At 31.2% G+C, this 16,405-nt stretch overlaps 2 protein-coding genes across 3 annotated transcripts in view; both read left to right on the top strand.

The window, feature by feature from the left end:
• Window positions 1–4,709: 4,709 nt before the first annotated feature.
• Window positions 4,710–12,070, top strand: LOC112527700 (lipoamide acyltransferase component of branched-chain alpha-keto acid dehydrogenase complex, mitochondrial). 2 transcript variants are annotated; one of them, XM_025138468.1, is made up of 8 exons: window positions 4,710–5,158; window positions 6,142–6,288; window positions 7,656–7,781; window positions 8,460–8,854; window positions 9,437–9,684; window positions 10,045–10,133; window positions 10,924–11,151; window positions 11,631–12,070. In XM_025138468.1, exons 1-8 carry the CDS (start codon window positions 4,988–4,990, stop codon window positions 11,742–11,744), a joined length of 1,518 nt encoding a protein of 505 aa, XP_024994236.1. In that variant the 5' UTR covers window positions 4,710–4,987; the 3' UTR covers window positions 11,745–12,070. The 2 variants fall into 2 exon arrangements, with proteins under 2 accessions (XP_024994236.1, XP_024994237.1); XM_025138469.1 differs by lacking the exon at window positions 11,631–12,070 and having other exon boundaries at window positions 10,889–10,973.
• A 1,259-nt stretch (window positions 12,071–13,329) lies between these two features.
• Window positions 13,330–16,405, top strand: part of LOC112527607 (probable acylpyruvase FAHD1, mitochondrial) — a 4,725-nt gene continuing 1,649 nt past the window's right edge. Inside the window, exons 1-5 of the mRNA XM_025138337.1 lie at window positions 13,330–13,479; window positions 13,572–13,737; window positions 14,692–14,744; window positions 15,201–15,263; window positions 15,683–15,733. Coding sequence (XP_024994105.1) covers window positions 13,387–13,479; window positions 13,572–13,737; window positions 14,692–14,744; window positions 15,201–15,263; window positions 15,683–15,733 — 426 coding nt within the window. The 5' untranslated portion in view covers window positions 13,330–13,386. The remainder of the gene's footprint in view (window positions 13,480–13,571; window positions 13,738–14,691; window positions 14,745–15,200; window positions 15,264–15,682; window positions 15,734–16,405) is intronic.

Below are 16,405 nucleotides of genomic sequence, written 5' to 3'. Positions count from 1 at the left end.
TATGATATCGTCAAACATATATTTTATTCAAAAATAAAAACATCATCGTTTTCTCAAAATCACATAAAGCCATATTATAACATCGACTGAGATAAATAATAAAATRAAATATTAAAAACACGATGTATCTCGCTGCATTGCGCGAGTACGCTTCTAGTACTCTAAAATAAATTCATTACTTTTCTATTATCGATCATCTCAAAAATTAGAATTTTTTCAAAATTTTATTGATTATAAAATTATTTTAGTTCATCAAAAATCTATAAAATAATATTTTACTTTCATATTTTTTTATTATAACATTTATTTTTATTTTATTTTTATCACAGTAACATACTTTAAATTATTTTTTAATAACTATACTCTAAAAAATAAACCCATTATAACAATATTACATACTCTTTAAACCGGTTAAACATGTTATTTTTATTACGTGACTTAAATAAAATAATGTAAATAACATATCATTTTAATTATGTGACCGATAAATAAAAAAGTATCTTTCAAATTCTCTTACTAGTTTCCTCGCTTTCTCATCACTCTCAAAACCATTTAAAAACTTTTACCTTTTTTTATTAAATTATATATAAATTAAACATTTTAAAATAATATATCTTTAAACATGAATGACATATTATTTTCAAAATAATTTTATATTACTTATTAAAATCGTAACACTTCATATTTTTCAAAAAAATAAATATTTTCTTAACATGTTTTTTTAAAATATAGCCAGATAGTTGTGTTCTACAAGTTTTATTAGTATTGTTATATTAATAAATAATTTTTTAATTAATTTAATGTATTTATTAAATAATATATCAAGTCAATTTTTTTATAAATGAAACATAACACAGTAAATTACAAATTTGATCACTCGACTCATATTCAATCGACATCTCTCCCCCTTCTTTTACAAGTTTAATTTATGAACTAATTATTTTTGACAAACAAATTTGATTTAATGTAGAATGTTTTAATATAAAAAAAATTTAAAAGTACACTGTAATAAAAACTTGTGATGCTATAATAAGATAATTATGAAATTATAATATTGTAATAAAAAATGTCACGCCAGCAATATGTTACAAATAGACATCCCACGTGAACAATTACATAACATGAAAACTCGGTAACTTGTGTGATATTATCTTAATTCAAATTAAAAGATCACTCATTGCTATAATGGGTATTTTTTTCCATACAATATCCTAATTTAAAGTATATTGTTGTAATAAAATAAAATGAAAATACGATATTATATTGATCAAGCCCTAATTAGGGATGCATTAAGTTCGTTACTTTTTTTATGGGCCTTTGTATTTTTTTAGGAAGGTTCGAGATAGAACTTAAACAAAATAAAAACACGATAATTTTTGTCATTTGGTAGATCTAAAAAAGTAGATAATTCAAATTCAAATATAATCATTTTATTAAAAAAAAAAAAAGGGATGTAGTTTTGACAAAATAAAACTGTTCGGTGTCATATACAAGTATTAGATTAAAACAGATGAACGTGTCTCCATTTTTTAGTGTTCTCCCATGAATCTGATCATTTTTAAGCAAATATTTGGTTACCACCAAAATTTAGTTAAACCAACGATTAATTATTGTAAAGCTCAATTAAAACAACCAAATATTTCACAAAAGTAAATCTACATTTTTTTCACATTAAGATATCGACATCTTTGTTCTACTAATCCACGATGATTCGTGCAAATCATCGTCCCCAAATAAACATATTAAACATCTATCTGCCTAAAATATAAAATGTGGTTTATAGAGGTGTATATAATCATGACAAATTAACACAAACCAACCCAAAATAATTGACAACTTGAGTTATACATTAAAAATAACAACAAATTAAGATTATTTGAACCAAAATAATTCATTTATATTATTAAAATTCCGTCAATCCGATCATGCACACCCCTAATTCACGACAATTATGTCTTAGCTCACCTTTTAATTCAACAATAATTTTTATTTTGAGCCCCTTCCTACTTAGAAGGTTGTATTGACTAATTGCATGAGTAGAATTCGATTTGCGTCCGTATTGAATGTTAATAATTTCAATTTTCGTCCGTATGGTTTAGAAATTGTGATTTACATTCTTATGTATAGTTTATGACTTAAGTGCCGTTTACCAAACATTTACCCGAGTAAGCGCTTACCAAGTCACTTTTTATTTACCGGATGAATATGTCAAGGACTAAAAATCTTACCCGGTAAGAGCGAAGACACGAATAGAAAGTCTTACCCGGTAAGTCAGGGCGACCACTCTTCCCATGGTTAGCGCTTACCGGGGTTAAATTGTTGCATACAATGCGTTTTAGTGAATAAAATATTACTCGGTAAGTATACGATAGTGTACCGGTAAGTGTTTACCAGGTAAATATTTAGGTAAACGGGCCCTTATTGCTATTTTTGTCTTTGGACTAATTCATACCTTTAAGTATAAGAGATCAAAACAATAGATAATTATGTATCATTGGAACTGAAACAACCATAAATTATGTAATATAATATGAATAATATATATATATATATATATATATATAGGGGTTGGTTATTATACAACCCTTGACATTTGTGCAACCAATGCAACTCATTCTCAACCGGCCATTTCATTTGATTAATATGTGATTTCATAGAAGTTTTGATTATTTTCTAATATAAAGTATTGATCATAATTAATGAACCATATTCATCTTTCATAAATATTCAAATAATAATAAATGAACTCTCATCTTTTTCATAAATATCTCAATTAATTGGGTTACATTGGTTGTACAAATGAACGGGTTGTATTTGAAACAAACACACACACTCTCTCTCTCTCTCTATATATATATATGTAATATGAAGAATATATATATATATATATATATATGTAATATAATATGAATAATATATAAAAATATTTCCTCTTAATAAAATATATAATAATTGATACTGTATTATAAAGCATTTAACAATTTAAAAATCATTTTCTTATGCATAAAATACTGTTTGTGGATGCATTTTACTTAAAATTCAAGATCACAAGTAAATTGTGCGTAAGACAACTTATTAAAGATTTATTTTTGAATTTGTGTAACTAACTATAGATAAAGATAATCAAACACGATATAGACATCTCATTTTTAATATAAAAAATCTAAAATATAATTAAGATAATCATTGATTATAACATAATATTTTCTTATTGTTATTAAATATAAATTAAATTATAAATAAAATATTGAATCAAGAAAATTACACAAAAAACCAAAACTTTAAATAATAAATTTGATACGATAGGTATATTTCTTTTTTCCAAATTTTTATGATATATTTAAATTTATATTTTATTTAAAATAAAAACATTATCGTTTTTTAAAAACCACTAAAAATCATATTATATCGATATAGATAAATAATAAAATGAAACATTAAAATACAAGATAAACATTCATTTTAAATATATAAAACCTAAGATATAATTAAGACAATCGTTGAGTTCTAACAAAATGTTTAATTATTATTTTTATTAAAATTATATTATTAAAAAATACTCTGTTATTAAATCTAAATTAACGTATAATAAAAAGTTGAATTAAAGAAGTTACATCAACAAAACGAGAATTATTAAATAGTTAATTTGATACTAATATCGATTTAGTTTTTTCAAAATTTTATGCTATCTTCAAATTTATATTTCATTCAAAAATAAAAACATTATCGTTTTTTTTCAAAACCACATAAAATCGTATTATATTGATAGAGACAAAATAAAAATTAAACATTAAAATGAAGATTTATCTCACTGCATTGCTCAAGTACCATTCTAATGTATATATAATATGGACATTGTAATATAATTATAGATAAAACAAAAATTATTAAATTATAAATAAAACAAATATACATATATTTTTTGGTGGGTTCATATTCAAATAATCAACATATTTTATATGCACTAGAAGGATACTCGCGCAATGCAGTAAGATATATATTGATTTTAAAGTTTCGTTTTATTCTTTATTTGAAGATGTTATAATACGGATTTTATGTGATTTTAAGAAGTGGATAATGTTTTTATTTTTGAATAAAATATAAATTTGAAGATGTCATAAAATTTCGAAAATAAATATATTAATATTAGTATCAAATTAATTATTTGAAAGTTATTGATTTTGTGTAATTTTTTTATTATAATTTAGTTTAGATTTAATAACAAGTTAATTTATTGTTGATTTAATAATATGATTTTTTATAAGGATAATAATTAAGAATTCTGTTAGAACTCAATGATTATCCTAATTATATTTAAAAAATATATATATTTAAATAAGATATTTATCCATAATTTAATTATGTTTATCTGCAGTCAGTTATACGAATTCAAAAATGGAGCTTTAATAATTTGTACTTACGCATAAATTTTTTTGTAATCTTAAATTTTAAGTAATATACATTAATAAACATGTATAAAAAATGATTTTTAAAAGTTTTTATCAAATGTTTTATAATATAGTATAGATTAAATTTAATGTTTCAAAAATTGTATTTTAAAAAAGATAAGGATTTTTAAGGGAAAAAAATAGTAGAAATTAATAAAAACGATATTTTAGAAAGTTTAATTACAAAAAGATGATTCGATAAGTTACATGTTTATCTACAAAACAATCGAAATAAGATACGTATCAATTTTTTTGAAAGACAAAGGGATGGTGCTTATCCGATGCGTCGCGCCAGAATATACAAACAAGAGAGAGAGTTTGGTAGCATGAACTGCTTGACCCTACAAGAGTTATTAAGGTTATCAAACTGTCACACTCCGATTCATCCTTTTATTTCTTCATAAGAAGCAATTTCTATCCATCAAACTACACATATTTTTTGGTTATATCGCTTCGGTTTACGGATTACCTGCTCATTGATTTGTATTCCTAATCTATTTGGCGATTTCTGTGTGTCAATCGGGTCGGATCTCCTCAAGATGTTGTTGTCTCGCCGGATTCTAAGTGGAAGGTCTTGGAACTCCGGTAGGAGATGCTTGTGTTACCTCACTTCGATACCTCCAACGACGGTGGTAAAACCACCTACCATTGCCCAATTCTCAAGCGCAGCTCTACCTTTTTCGAAGGCAAAGTTTGACTGCTCTTACAAGGTTTGTACTTTGGAATTCTCATATCAATTTCTCATGATTTAACAGGTTATTTTTTAATTGCATCAGGCATTGCTAATTCTATGTTTGGGTGGGTGTTTATATCTAAGTTCTGTGCATGCATCGGCTTCTTTTGACTCCCAAATTTTTCGAAATAGCCGATCTCCCGACCAACTTCACTTTTTAGCCAAATAGAATCCCTTTTTTAGCCAGAGTTTCGCAAGAATCTCTTGCGTAAAGATTAAGGATTCAAAATTTTGTATAAAGAATCCTGATTTATTTTCCTTCCAGAAATCAGTTCGGGGAGGAGTTTCTGAAAAGTGACTGAAAAGTGAATTTGGTTGATAGATTGACTGTTTCAGTCAATTTCCCCAAACTTGTAACTTGAAGATATGAATGTCAAAACAGAAGCTACATTCATGCAAATTAAGTAGAAGAGCATGCTTCTTTCAAAATACTATCTACATTTAAAGGAAACAATTAGGTTTTGACTTTGTAAAGTATTGTCTAATTTGATAAAAGATATTCACATATGAATCGTTTTCAAAAGTGTTGACTTTCTGATGTTTGATACTTGTTACAAGATTCACCACTTCTCATTCTAATTAGGTATATCCATTGATTTTTTGATTTCTCTGGTCAAAAGGGTCACTTTTAGTATCTGAAGTATAAGATATAATTACATTTAAAGAAGCTTGTTGTAATATGTTAATCTAAAGTTTGGGTAGATTATTTTTAACATCAAAATTATCAAATTCGGATTAAAATTGGCTATATTTGATTTTTAAATTAAAAAGACTACAAGTCAGAAACAAAGACAGCAGTCCATTGGACAAGTGCTAAAATTTGGAAGTCATTTTATATGTTTCTATGTGAATAAGAGCCGTATTCTATCTAATGAGTGCTACTTATGGCCTGAATCTTGATAACTCTTCATACAATTTGGATAAAAGGTAACAATGTGGTTTTGTTTCCTTACTATGTAGTTGAACAATTGTTACAATGTCATGGGGCACTACTTTTCAACTAATGCACTGGATAGTCAAGCAGTTGATGGTGTTGTTGATGTACCTTTAGCACAAACTGGTGAGGGTATTGCAGAATGTGAACTCCTCAAGTGGTTTGTACACGAGGTGAGTCAAATATTACAATAAATACATCTTGATGTAATTGCTAATTTTGCCGGTATTCATATTCTCCAAGTGTTAAGGTTTTAAGACACACACACACACACACACACACGTGAGATGGCTGAATTTGAGGTCCTCAATATGATGAAATAGTGCTTAAAGAACATGCATCCTCACGTAACACCTAGGGCCCACTTAACGGACCTACAGGGGGTTTGTTTGGGGGAAGACGTGTTCTGAGAGTTCTATTCATTATGTTTAATATCTCGAATTCTCTTTTCCCTGTATATGTAGAATTTATTGCTACATGCATGCTATAGTGCTTGTGAAAGAGTCCTCTCATACACTTGTGTGTGGGCAAAGCTTCCAGGAGCACTACTGCTTGTGTGGGACTCCAAAAGACTATGTTTTCTATTAGACATCCGGTATGTCTTGAACCGTCAAAAACTTGATCAGCCTGTTAAATATTGTGGATCCATATGTAGGCGAAACACGCAATTTCCTTAACTGATGAAAAACCTTGTGTGAGCCAAATCCGCATACATATCTTCATCTACCTTTAATAACTGTAAATGAAGCTGCCTCATATGTCTCAAAAAAAAAAGTTCACTTTTACCATCTTTCCTTCTTATCATTTTCTCTTTGTTCCAAAAAAGAGTTTTTTTTTTCTTTTCAATTTCTAACATTATGATAGATTTGATGTTTCTAAATGATCCTTTTTCTTTAGATTGGAGAAATAATGATTTCTTTCATTTGTTTGTAATTACTCAAGCTTCAAATTTGCCCCAAAAATTGTCTTTCACATTTGTTCCAAATTTTCATGACCTTTTTCCTTAATATTGAACAAAGAATTATTTACTTAATTTTTAATTATTCAAGCATCATTTTCCCCAAATATCGTCTTTCACATTTGTTCTAAATTTAAAGTGGACTCTCTTTTTGGGATAGACAAGTATTTTACATTAGAGACAAAATTATCAGCAAAAGAGCATCCTGCTGCAGGAAGTGCTTAATTAGAAGTAACTGGCCTTCTGTTGGGATCCCGGGCATGTAAAGACTGGGTAGCTTCCTGCTAGGGATGTTTGAAGGCTATACTTACCCACACCAAGCATTGTATATGACAAACACCCAGTCACCCAGCCATTATGATGTGAATCATGTTTCATGCAAGACATTTATCTGATCTACCCATCAGTTTGGTGATATCATGATATGCTTAGCAAAGTTGGTGAAACAGTGATCACACTACACGCTTAATTATTTAGGTTCTGGACTCTCATCAGTCTCAAACCATGGGCATGGCATGGAAATCATACATCATATTTTAATTGCTTTAGTGAGTTTCATTCCAGATAAACTTGTATTGACAGGGAGACCAAGTTGAAGAATATCAACCTCTTTGTGAAGTTCAAAGTGATAAAGCAACTATAGAGATAACAAGTCGCTATAAGGGGAGAGTTTTTAAGGTTCTGCATATTCCTGGTGACATTGTGAAGGTACATATTTCTTTGTTATTAGTTTATTTTCTATCTTTTCTTACAAATTTTCTGGTTTCTCCTTCTGGAGCCTTGTAATTTACACATGGAGAGGATTGTATTTTTTATGTCTTCGTGATTTACATGTGATCAAACCTGTCGATTCCTTTTGCTGATTTACATATATGATTTGCCATAAGGTAAACTTGGAGGATTCATGTCTATAAAACATGATGATGAACCCAGATGAATGATTATATGAATGGTGTTTAAATTTAGCAAATTAATCATATACAATTCCCTTCTATTTTGCATGATGTGTTTGTCATTTGCTAACGATGCATATCATCACCAATATTGTCACATTTAACTCTCCCATTCTAAACAAGGATTTATGGCTTGACTTTGGTGATCAAACAGACTTATCTCCCAACTTTCAATTTGGTATCGTCTGTTACAATTTAACACTGCATTTTTCTATTTATAGCATCAATTACAAACTTATTGTAGGTACCAATCTTTTTGCAAATTCTAACAATTCTTATCGAATTTGAAGTTTAAAATTATTTGACTTGAAATGTCAAACTGTCAGCCTGTCCTCTTTTTTGGAATAGAGGGAGTTACGGCCATAAATAAGATACAATTTCCCATGCCTATTGTAGCTTTGTGTTGATGCTTTCACAACCACCTTTATTGCAGGTTGGAGAAACTCTATTAAAATTAACGGTCGATGATTCTCCAGTTGCATTTGCTGTTTCTGAGACATTACTAAGTTCTGATACATCTAATTCTGATACATCTAATTCTGATGACCTCAAGCCAGAGCTCAGAAAAACTCAACAGGGTGGAGCTTTATCCACCCCTGCTGTTCGGGTCCTTGCAAAGCAGCATGGTATTGATATTGATGATGTCCTTGGAACTGGTAAAGATGGAAGAGTATTAAAAGAAGACATCCTCAAATATTCTGTGGAAAAAGGAATTATTACCGACAAACCTGTGTTTAATCCTAGTTCTATCGAACCCATGTCGGGACCAGAAGAAAAACTCCATGAGATAGCCGAGTCACTTTATCAGGATAAGATATTATCTCTGAGGTATATCTTGAGAATTTTCATGAATTTGATTGAAGTAAACATGTTAAAATAGGAGAAGGTGTAACAATAATCACTAGGAATTTAAGATTTCATTTAGAAGTCATCCTAAATTATATAACCTTAAAAATTACGTTTTCAGTGGTTATGATTATCTTCTACAATACGATTCTCATTCTTAGCTTTCCTTCCTGTTTGGAAGTTTTAAGAGATGGAACTCTAGTCCTAGACTTGTGGTTTATAATGGAATTGGTAATACATACACCTTTAAACTTTTAAGAACCTTCCACACTAGTTATACTTGGCTTTTTAAATTTTCTTCAGAAATATTTAGATGTGCTTTATTATATTTTGCTAGCTGCTTGTTGTGAAACTTGGGTAATGGGTATGTGTTAAAGATACACACCATTGTCTGTGAATCTCAGATGGCCAATCAATTGTTTTTAGAAAAAACTTCAACTGATATGTTCAACCAGCATCTTGTGTAGGAACTTTTTAAATTTATATGCCGGAAAATTGTTTGCAAAAGTAAAACTGATTACATTTATAGTATCTAAAAGTTGGATATAATTTCTGTCCTGGCAGGGGTTATCAGCGTGCAATGGTTAAGTCGATGACTGCAGCTGCTAGTATTCCTCATTTTCATTATGTGGAAGAAATAAACTTTGATGGGCTTGTAGAGCTTAAAGCAGCTTTCCAAAAAGAGAATTCTGATCCAGATGTCAAATTCACGTTCCTACCCGTGATGATAAAATCGCTTTCCATGGCTTTGACTACACATCCCATAGTCAATAGTACCTTCAATTTGGAAAAGTATGAAGTCACTCTAAAAGGTCTGTATATGTTCGATTTCCTATATTTGTTTTAGCAATTTTCTCCATGACTAGAGAGTTTTACTCATGCAGACGGTTTGTTATCTTCGACTGGTAGGGGGTTTAGCAATTATCACATGTTCTTTAAGTACTTGGGCTAATTAATGATCTCTCTCTCTCTCTCTCTCTCGCTTGCTATCTATCTTTTCTCTTTAATATTTATTTCGCACATATTTTCTGTATTTGTTCATTTACAAACTGTTCTATTGATCAATCTGTCATTGAATCCCTTCTATGGTTTTCCTTTATTTTATTACCTATATTTGTGGTAGATTTTCCTTTACCACTCTGCAATCTCATTGTATTTGCTAATTCTTTTAGGCTCTCACAACATTGGAATTGCCATGGCTACACCAGCTGGACTAGTAGTACCGAACATCAAGAATGTTCAATCTCTTTCCATATTGGAGGTTAGTAGCTTATCTTTCATTATTTTTCCGATCACTAAAGTAAGAGAACATGTACATTAAGTTGCACCCAACTAATATATATTAACAATTGTGTTCAAAGGAATGCATTAACAGAAATGTAGTACACGTCAAGCAAATCAATATCAACTCGCCAACATATGTGATCCTACCACAGGGTCATTGGCACCAGTGGTACCTAGGTTAACAGTAGAGCCCAGCCTCCCAGGAGGTCAAGGGTTCAAACCTCACCATAGGTGAGGAATGTGCCCCTGTATTTGCTGGATATAAATATTTATATACTTAAAAAACATATGTGATCCTAGGATGTGTTGTAAAGACATGTGAATGGGGATATGGGTGTGTGATATGTGGATACTGGGATTCAGGGATCTTAAAAGTTGGGGATACAGAAAATCTAAACCAAACGAAAGTATATTCCACATGGAGGTGGGGTATGGAGAGGGTGAGATGTATGCAGACCTGATATCTGCTCTTTGTAGAGCGGTTGTTTCCCGGAAGAAACCCGGCTTGAAAAAGTGTATTTTATATAGGTTATGTGTATATAGCACATATATAGGTTATATGTGTTGATGTATATGTACCTGGGTGTATATATGTACAAATATGGCAGCTCTTTATAAGTGCTACCTGAGCTTTAACTTTTGCGGTTTGTGACTATGGAGTTGTATTTTTCTTCACATGTATAGTCTATTTGAACTTCTTGTTCTCTACTTGTTTGCATATATTGCCTGCAGATGTTTAATATGATATATGCAAATGATTTATGTAGATAACTAAGGAACTATCACGGCTACAAAAGTTGGCGATGGCAAACAAGCTTCCACCTTCAGATATATCTGGTGGAACCATAACTTTGAGCAATATTGGCTCGATTGGTGGGAAGTTTGGTTCACCCCTCATTAATGTTCCTGAAGTTGCCATCATAGCCCTTGGTCGAGTTCAGAAAGTTGCTCATTTCAGGGATGACGGAACCGTTTACCCTGTCTCTCTTATGACGGTAAGTCTTGTTAAGATGCATTTTTTTTCTCATCATATACGGCAAATTAAATAAAGTCTTTTGAACTAGTCATCTAAACTTTACGTGCACACGTAAGTTTCACCTAAAAATTAAGGGTCTGTTTGTTAGCAGCTTAATGAGAATCATAGCTTATTCGTCAGCTATACCTGACTGTTTCGTAGTGGCTTAATGATATAGAAAACGGCTTATTCAGTAAGCTTTTAGGGGCTTCATGCAGAAAGCCAAGTTTTTTCCTAACCTGCCCCTCCCAATTTAAAAACACGTTCCTTCATCTATGTGAAAACTCTCCCAAACAAAACCCTTCCCAATCTATATAGACAGATTAATCCTTTATACATACAGGACTTGATGGAAAACCAACCAAACATCCCCGACAGGAACTCTAATAGTTGGTATTCCTTCCTTAGACAACCAATCAGTATAAACTAACTTGTTCTGGTTCAATTAACTTGATTCAGGTGGACGTAGCAGCAGACCACAGAATTCTTGATGGAGCAAATGTTGCGCTATTCTGCAAAGAATGGAAGCTGTTCCTTGAAAAACCGGAGTTGCTGTTGCTGCATATGAGATAATCTGTCATTTAGCTGTCATCTTCATTAGTCGTTCTCGTTTCCTACATGCTTGGAATTTGCCGTGGTGTTTCTTACAAGTTGTTGCGGATCATGCGTGTGACGAGTTTCTAGCCAAATTGATGAGATGCAGGCTATGGAAATGGAACACATGTTCTTTCCTAGGTTGACTTTGATGGATTTTAGTTAAAACGCTGTTCAACATGAATCTATCTTACTTCAAAAATAGAAAGTAGCTCCCAAAACCCGACAAGTTGTTGAATCAAAAAGTTTGTTTTGTTAATAAACGTTGTTTTAAAGAAGTAATTTTAATGACAAAAAAGAGCGATTATACTTCGTTTGGTCTCACCCTTTTTTTCTACATATCGTTTTGTTTCTAAGGGCATGTGTTTACACAGCTCGAGAAAATTATAAACTTGTGCAACATTAGGCGCTTCCGTCAAGATTCGATGATGTCACTACGGAAAAGATCTGAGACATATATTGACTACATGATGATACTAGATGAAATATAATTGTTTGGTAATTATAAAAATGAAATTAGGGTTCTTAATGGTTAAAAAGACATACTTTTTTTGTCAAACAAAATTCACCTCTTAACGATTCAGATGTTGCCTCTTTAATGGAACTATTAAGAAGAAAACAAACAACCCCTTAGTGTCGTTAACGTTTTAAATGTAAACGGTATGTAATTCTTGATGATTGAGCCATGAACAATATTTTTTTTATTGATATGGTCTGCAATTTATACATAAATTCCTTTAAAAAAAAGTGGTAACAAATTCAAATGTTTTTAACTCCAAGATTGGTTGTTAAAATATTTTTAAATGAAAAGGAATCTGTATATAGAATTGGAATAGGAGGAAATTTCATATTTTTTAAAATGAAGATTTCAGGGTTTATTTTTTTTAACAGATTCTCTAAAACCTAATAGAAGAGAGAGAGTGTGAAGTTTTCGGCCGTTTATCTAAACACTTACCCGGTAAGCATTTACCGGTAAAATTCAACACTATCGCTTACTTACCGGGTAAGATTTTATTCACTAAAATGTATTGAATGCAATAATTTATCCCGATAAGCGCTAACCATGGTAAGAGTCATTGTCCTCACTTACCGGGTAAGACTCTCGATTTTGCTTTCGCTCTTACCAGGTAAAATTATTAGTCTTTGTCATATTCATCCGGTAAAGTAAATTGACTTGGTAAACGACACCTTAATTTGGAGCACTCATCTAAAAAAAAATTATTTGTATTCTTCTTACTAATTAGAATATTTGAAATTAAATATATTAATGAAAAATAATATTTTATGAAAGATATTGAGTATTTTAAAAAATATAATTTATATTATAATCTTTAAAATAAAAAAATTATCGAAGAATATAAATTTTATTTAAAGATTTTGAATTTTGATTTTTTATTTAAAGAATTTGTTAGAGATGTTTTAAATAAAGTATGATTTTTTATATTTTCAACTTGGGCTTCTAGAGTTTCAAAATGGGCTTTACTTACTAAACATGGGCTGACCCAAACTGCAAGCAAACTTTGACCACTTGCTAGTTGCTAGTTGCTACTTGCTACTGACCGTTGAAGAAGATGCCGTGTATGTACATCGGCATCCCCGTCGTCGGTAAGTGTTGACAACTATGGACAAGTTGCTAAGCGTCGGGACTAAGATTGTCGCCGTTGGCCGTAATTACGCCGCTCATGCTAAAGAACTCGGCAACGCCGTCCCTAAGGTTCGTTATGATCCGATTCTGCATCTGCTTGTCAGAGGTCATATACAATTTGATCGTTCTGTGAGTGACTTTGTGTGTGATTATTTATTTAGGAGCCGGTTTTGTTTATGAAACCGACAACCTCCTACTTGGCAAATGGGGGAACGATCGAAGTTCCGAATCCGTTAGAATCGCTCGATCACGAGGTGGAGCTGGCGGTTGTTATTAGCAAAAAGGCTCGCGATGTTCCTGAAGGCACTGCCATGGATTACGTGGGAGGTAGTTCTCTCTTAATCTGATCTCACCACCTGCAACAATTTTGTTCCTCGATTTTCTAGAATTTGATACTTTGATTTTAGGTCTACGATTGTTCATTTGCGTAATGTTCACCTTCTTCATATATATTTGGCTCTCATTTTCCAGTTTGCGGACTTGCAGCTCCTTGTATTCAGTATATAACGTTAAAGACTTAATCAGCGCATGTTATTGTTTCAACAAACTCACATCTCACTTTTGAATGAATTGAAAACCAGGAGTATGAAAAGTACAGCATAAAGAAACACTTTGGCTTTCAAAATTAGGTTAAAGGTCCATATTGAATTCGAGCTGGAAAGTATTCTTTGATTCACAAAAGAAAATGTGGACTTCTGTTAGTCGTAGTTATTTTTATTTGATGATGAAAAAACATCTTTTGCATCTACACATTAAGATTACAGCCACATTCTATTATAAGGTTGCTGGTGCGGGTAGACATTAGTGTTCTAAACAAGTTCAGTATATTTCACAAAAGAATAGGTATGGACCGTATGGTCGTATAGATGACATTGAGGGTATTTCCCTGTTACAATGTACAACAACTGGTCAAAGAAACTGGACACAGCGCACTAAAACGCCTCCATTAAAACCTTCTCATAAGATCAAGGAAGAATCAGGTAGGCCTGGCACAATGAGGTGATTTATCAGGGGGTCTAAGCTGGTTGTTCCATTCTAGAGAAAGGGAGTGAGTGGATGTTGATGCTTGTTTCTACACTTCATGTCTGCATCCCTCATAAATTCTTGACATTGATTGTTTTGGGGCCCATTCGCTGAAACTTTTAAAGTATCAGCAACCAAAGTACATATATCTCATCTTGAATCAATCCCCAAAAATGATCGTCACAAAGAAACAAAACAAAAAGATGATGCTTTACAGAACATAGTCATGCTCTCAAAGTGAATCTTATTTCCTTTCAGGCTATGCACTTGCACTGGATATGACTGCAAGGGAAATCCAGGCGTCTGCGAAGGTATTCAATTTTTTGGAGCTTATCGATATCTGGATTCTTATGTAATACCACTTCTTTGTTGGAATGATATGACGAGCATGTGAAAAATCATTGGAAGCTATTTAAAATGAACGAGAAAGTATATCATGAAGGGTGAAAGAATATTTCCATTTGATTGGTAGAAATTTATCAGCATTCAGTTTAAAGGCAAAGATTTAAAAACTCTCACTAAATAGGGTGAGTTATCACTAAATAACTAGATCCAGCTATTCATTATATGACTATCTGTAGTTGCAAGTTTCATTCGAGTCTCAGATTATGTGAAGTTCAACATGATTTATATTCAAATGAAAACTTCATTTTCACTCATTCTAGGCCTTTAGTTGGCAATGACATTGTTCATGTTATAAAATATCCTTGTTTATGAAAATTCTGGTATTGGTACCTAACCTTCTCTTTGGTGTATTTACATGCCAGTCTGCAGGTCTTCCGTGGACTGTTGCTAAAGGACAGGATACTTTCACACCAATCAGCTCCATCGTAAGAATTAGAAACTACAATCTTTTCTGGTAATTTGTGTTGATCAAGTTTCTAGTCTAGTACCAATTTAGGGAAGAACTATGCATATGCGTCAACCAAAATGAATGAAAAATCTCACTAACAGTTCATGGAATGAAAGAATATTACTGGAATCCTGGAAAGTAATAATTTTTTTTGAAGTATATAATATTTATATACGGCAAATACATCAAATAAACTCACACATCCTCCTCACCTGTGGTGAGGTTTGAACCCCTGACCTTCTAGAAGGCCAAGGGCTACAATACCGCTAGGCCAAAGGCCCTTTGGTTGGAAAGTAATAATTTCATGGGATATCATCTTTTTCGTAGCTCAAATTTTCTTTGATTAAGATTTTGTCATGTCAAGTTAGTTGATGAACACAAATAAATCTTTTGCAGCTATCCTTGTCAAGGGTGCCAGATCCTCATAGCTTGGAATTGTGGTTAAAGGTACAATCTGTTTGGCTTCTCCGATCCATGCTACCCTAATTCACTTTGTATTTTTGGATGTCAAGCTTGGTACTTCTCAAATTTGAAATTAATATGTTTCTATAAAATCTCTTTTAAGATTCTTTTATTAGTTTGTAGCACTGCATATACAAATTTATATACAAAATTACATAGGTCTATATCAATTTTGAAGTTGAAAGACCATTTGTTATACTTTCTTTATGAGTGTGCACATGAGAGATATTTTATATTGTATTATTTATGTTTGGCTCATTCTAATATATGTGATCTCTACATTTGCATCTCCCAGTGATATATATATATATATATATAGATATATATAGATATATATATATATATATAGATATATATAGATATATATATAGAGAGAGGAGCGATCAAATGAAAACCACCCTCATTTGTAAAAACTGTACAAACCACTCTCATATGTCGATTTCATTGTTTAATCTTATGAAATTTTTTCATGAAATTGTTTAAACTTGTGAAATTGTTTTATATAATACTTTTTTTTGATGAATTTGTTTCATATAATATTTAATGAAATTTTAGTGAAACCGTTTCATGTATTTCTCTAAAATTAAAATAATAAAGATGATAATATCCATGATTAACATTCTCCACAATAAAAATGGTTAATCAACCTCTCATAAT

This window comes from Cynara cardunculus (genome assembly GCF_001531365.2).
Source record: "Cynara cardunculus var. scolymus isolate 2C chromosome LG 15, CcrdV1, whole genome shotgun sequence".
Classification (NCBI taxonomy): Eukaryota; Viridiplantae; Streptophyta; class Magnoliopsida; order Asterales; family Asteraceae; genus Cynara; species Cynara cardunculus.
The sequence above is the reverse complement of the archived record's forward strand: the minus strand, read 5'-3'. Positions and strand labels throughout refer to the sequence as shown.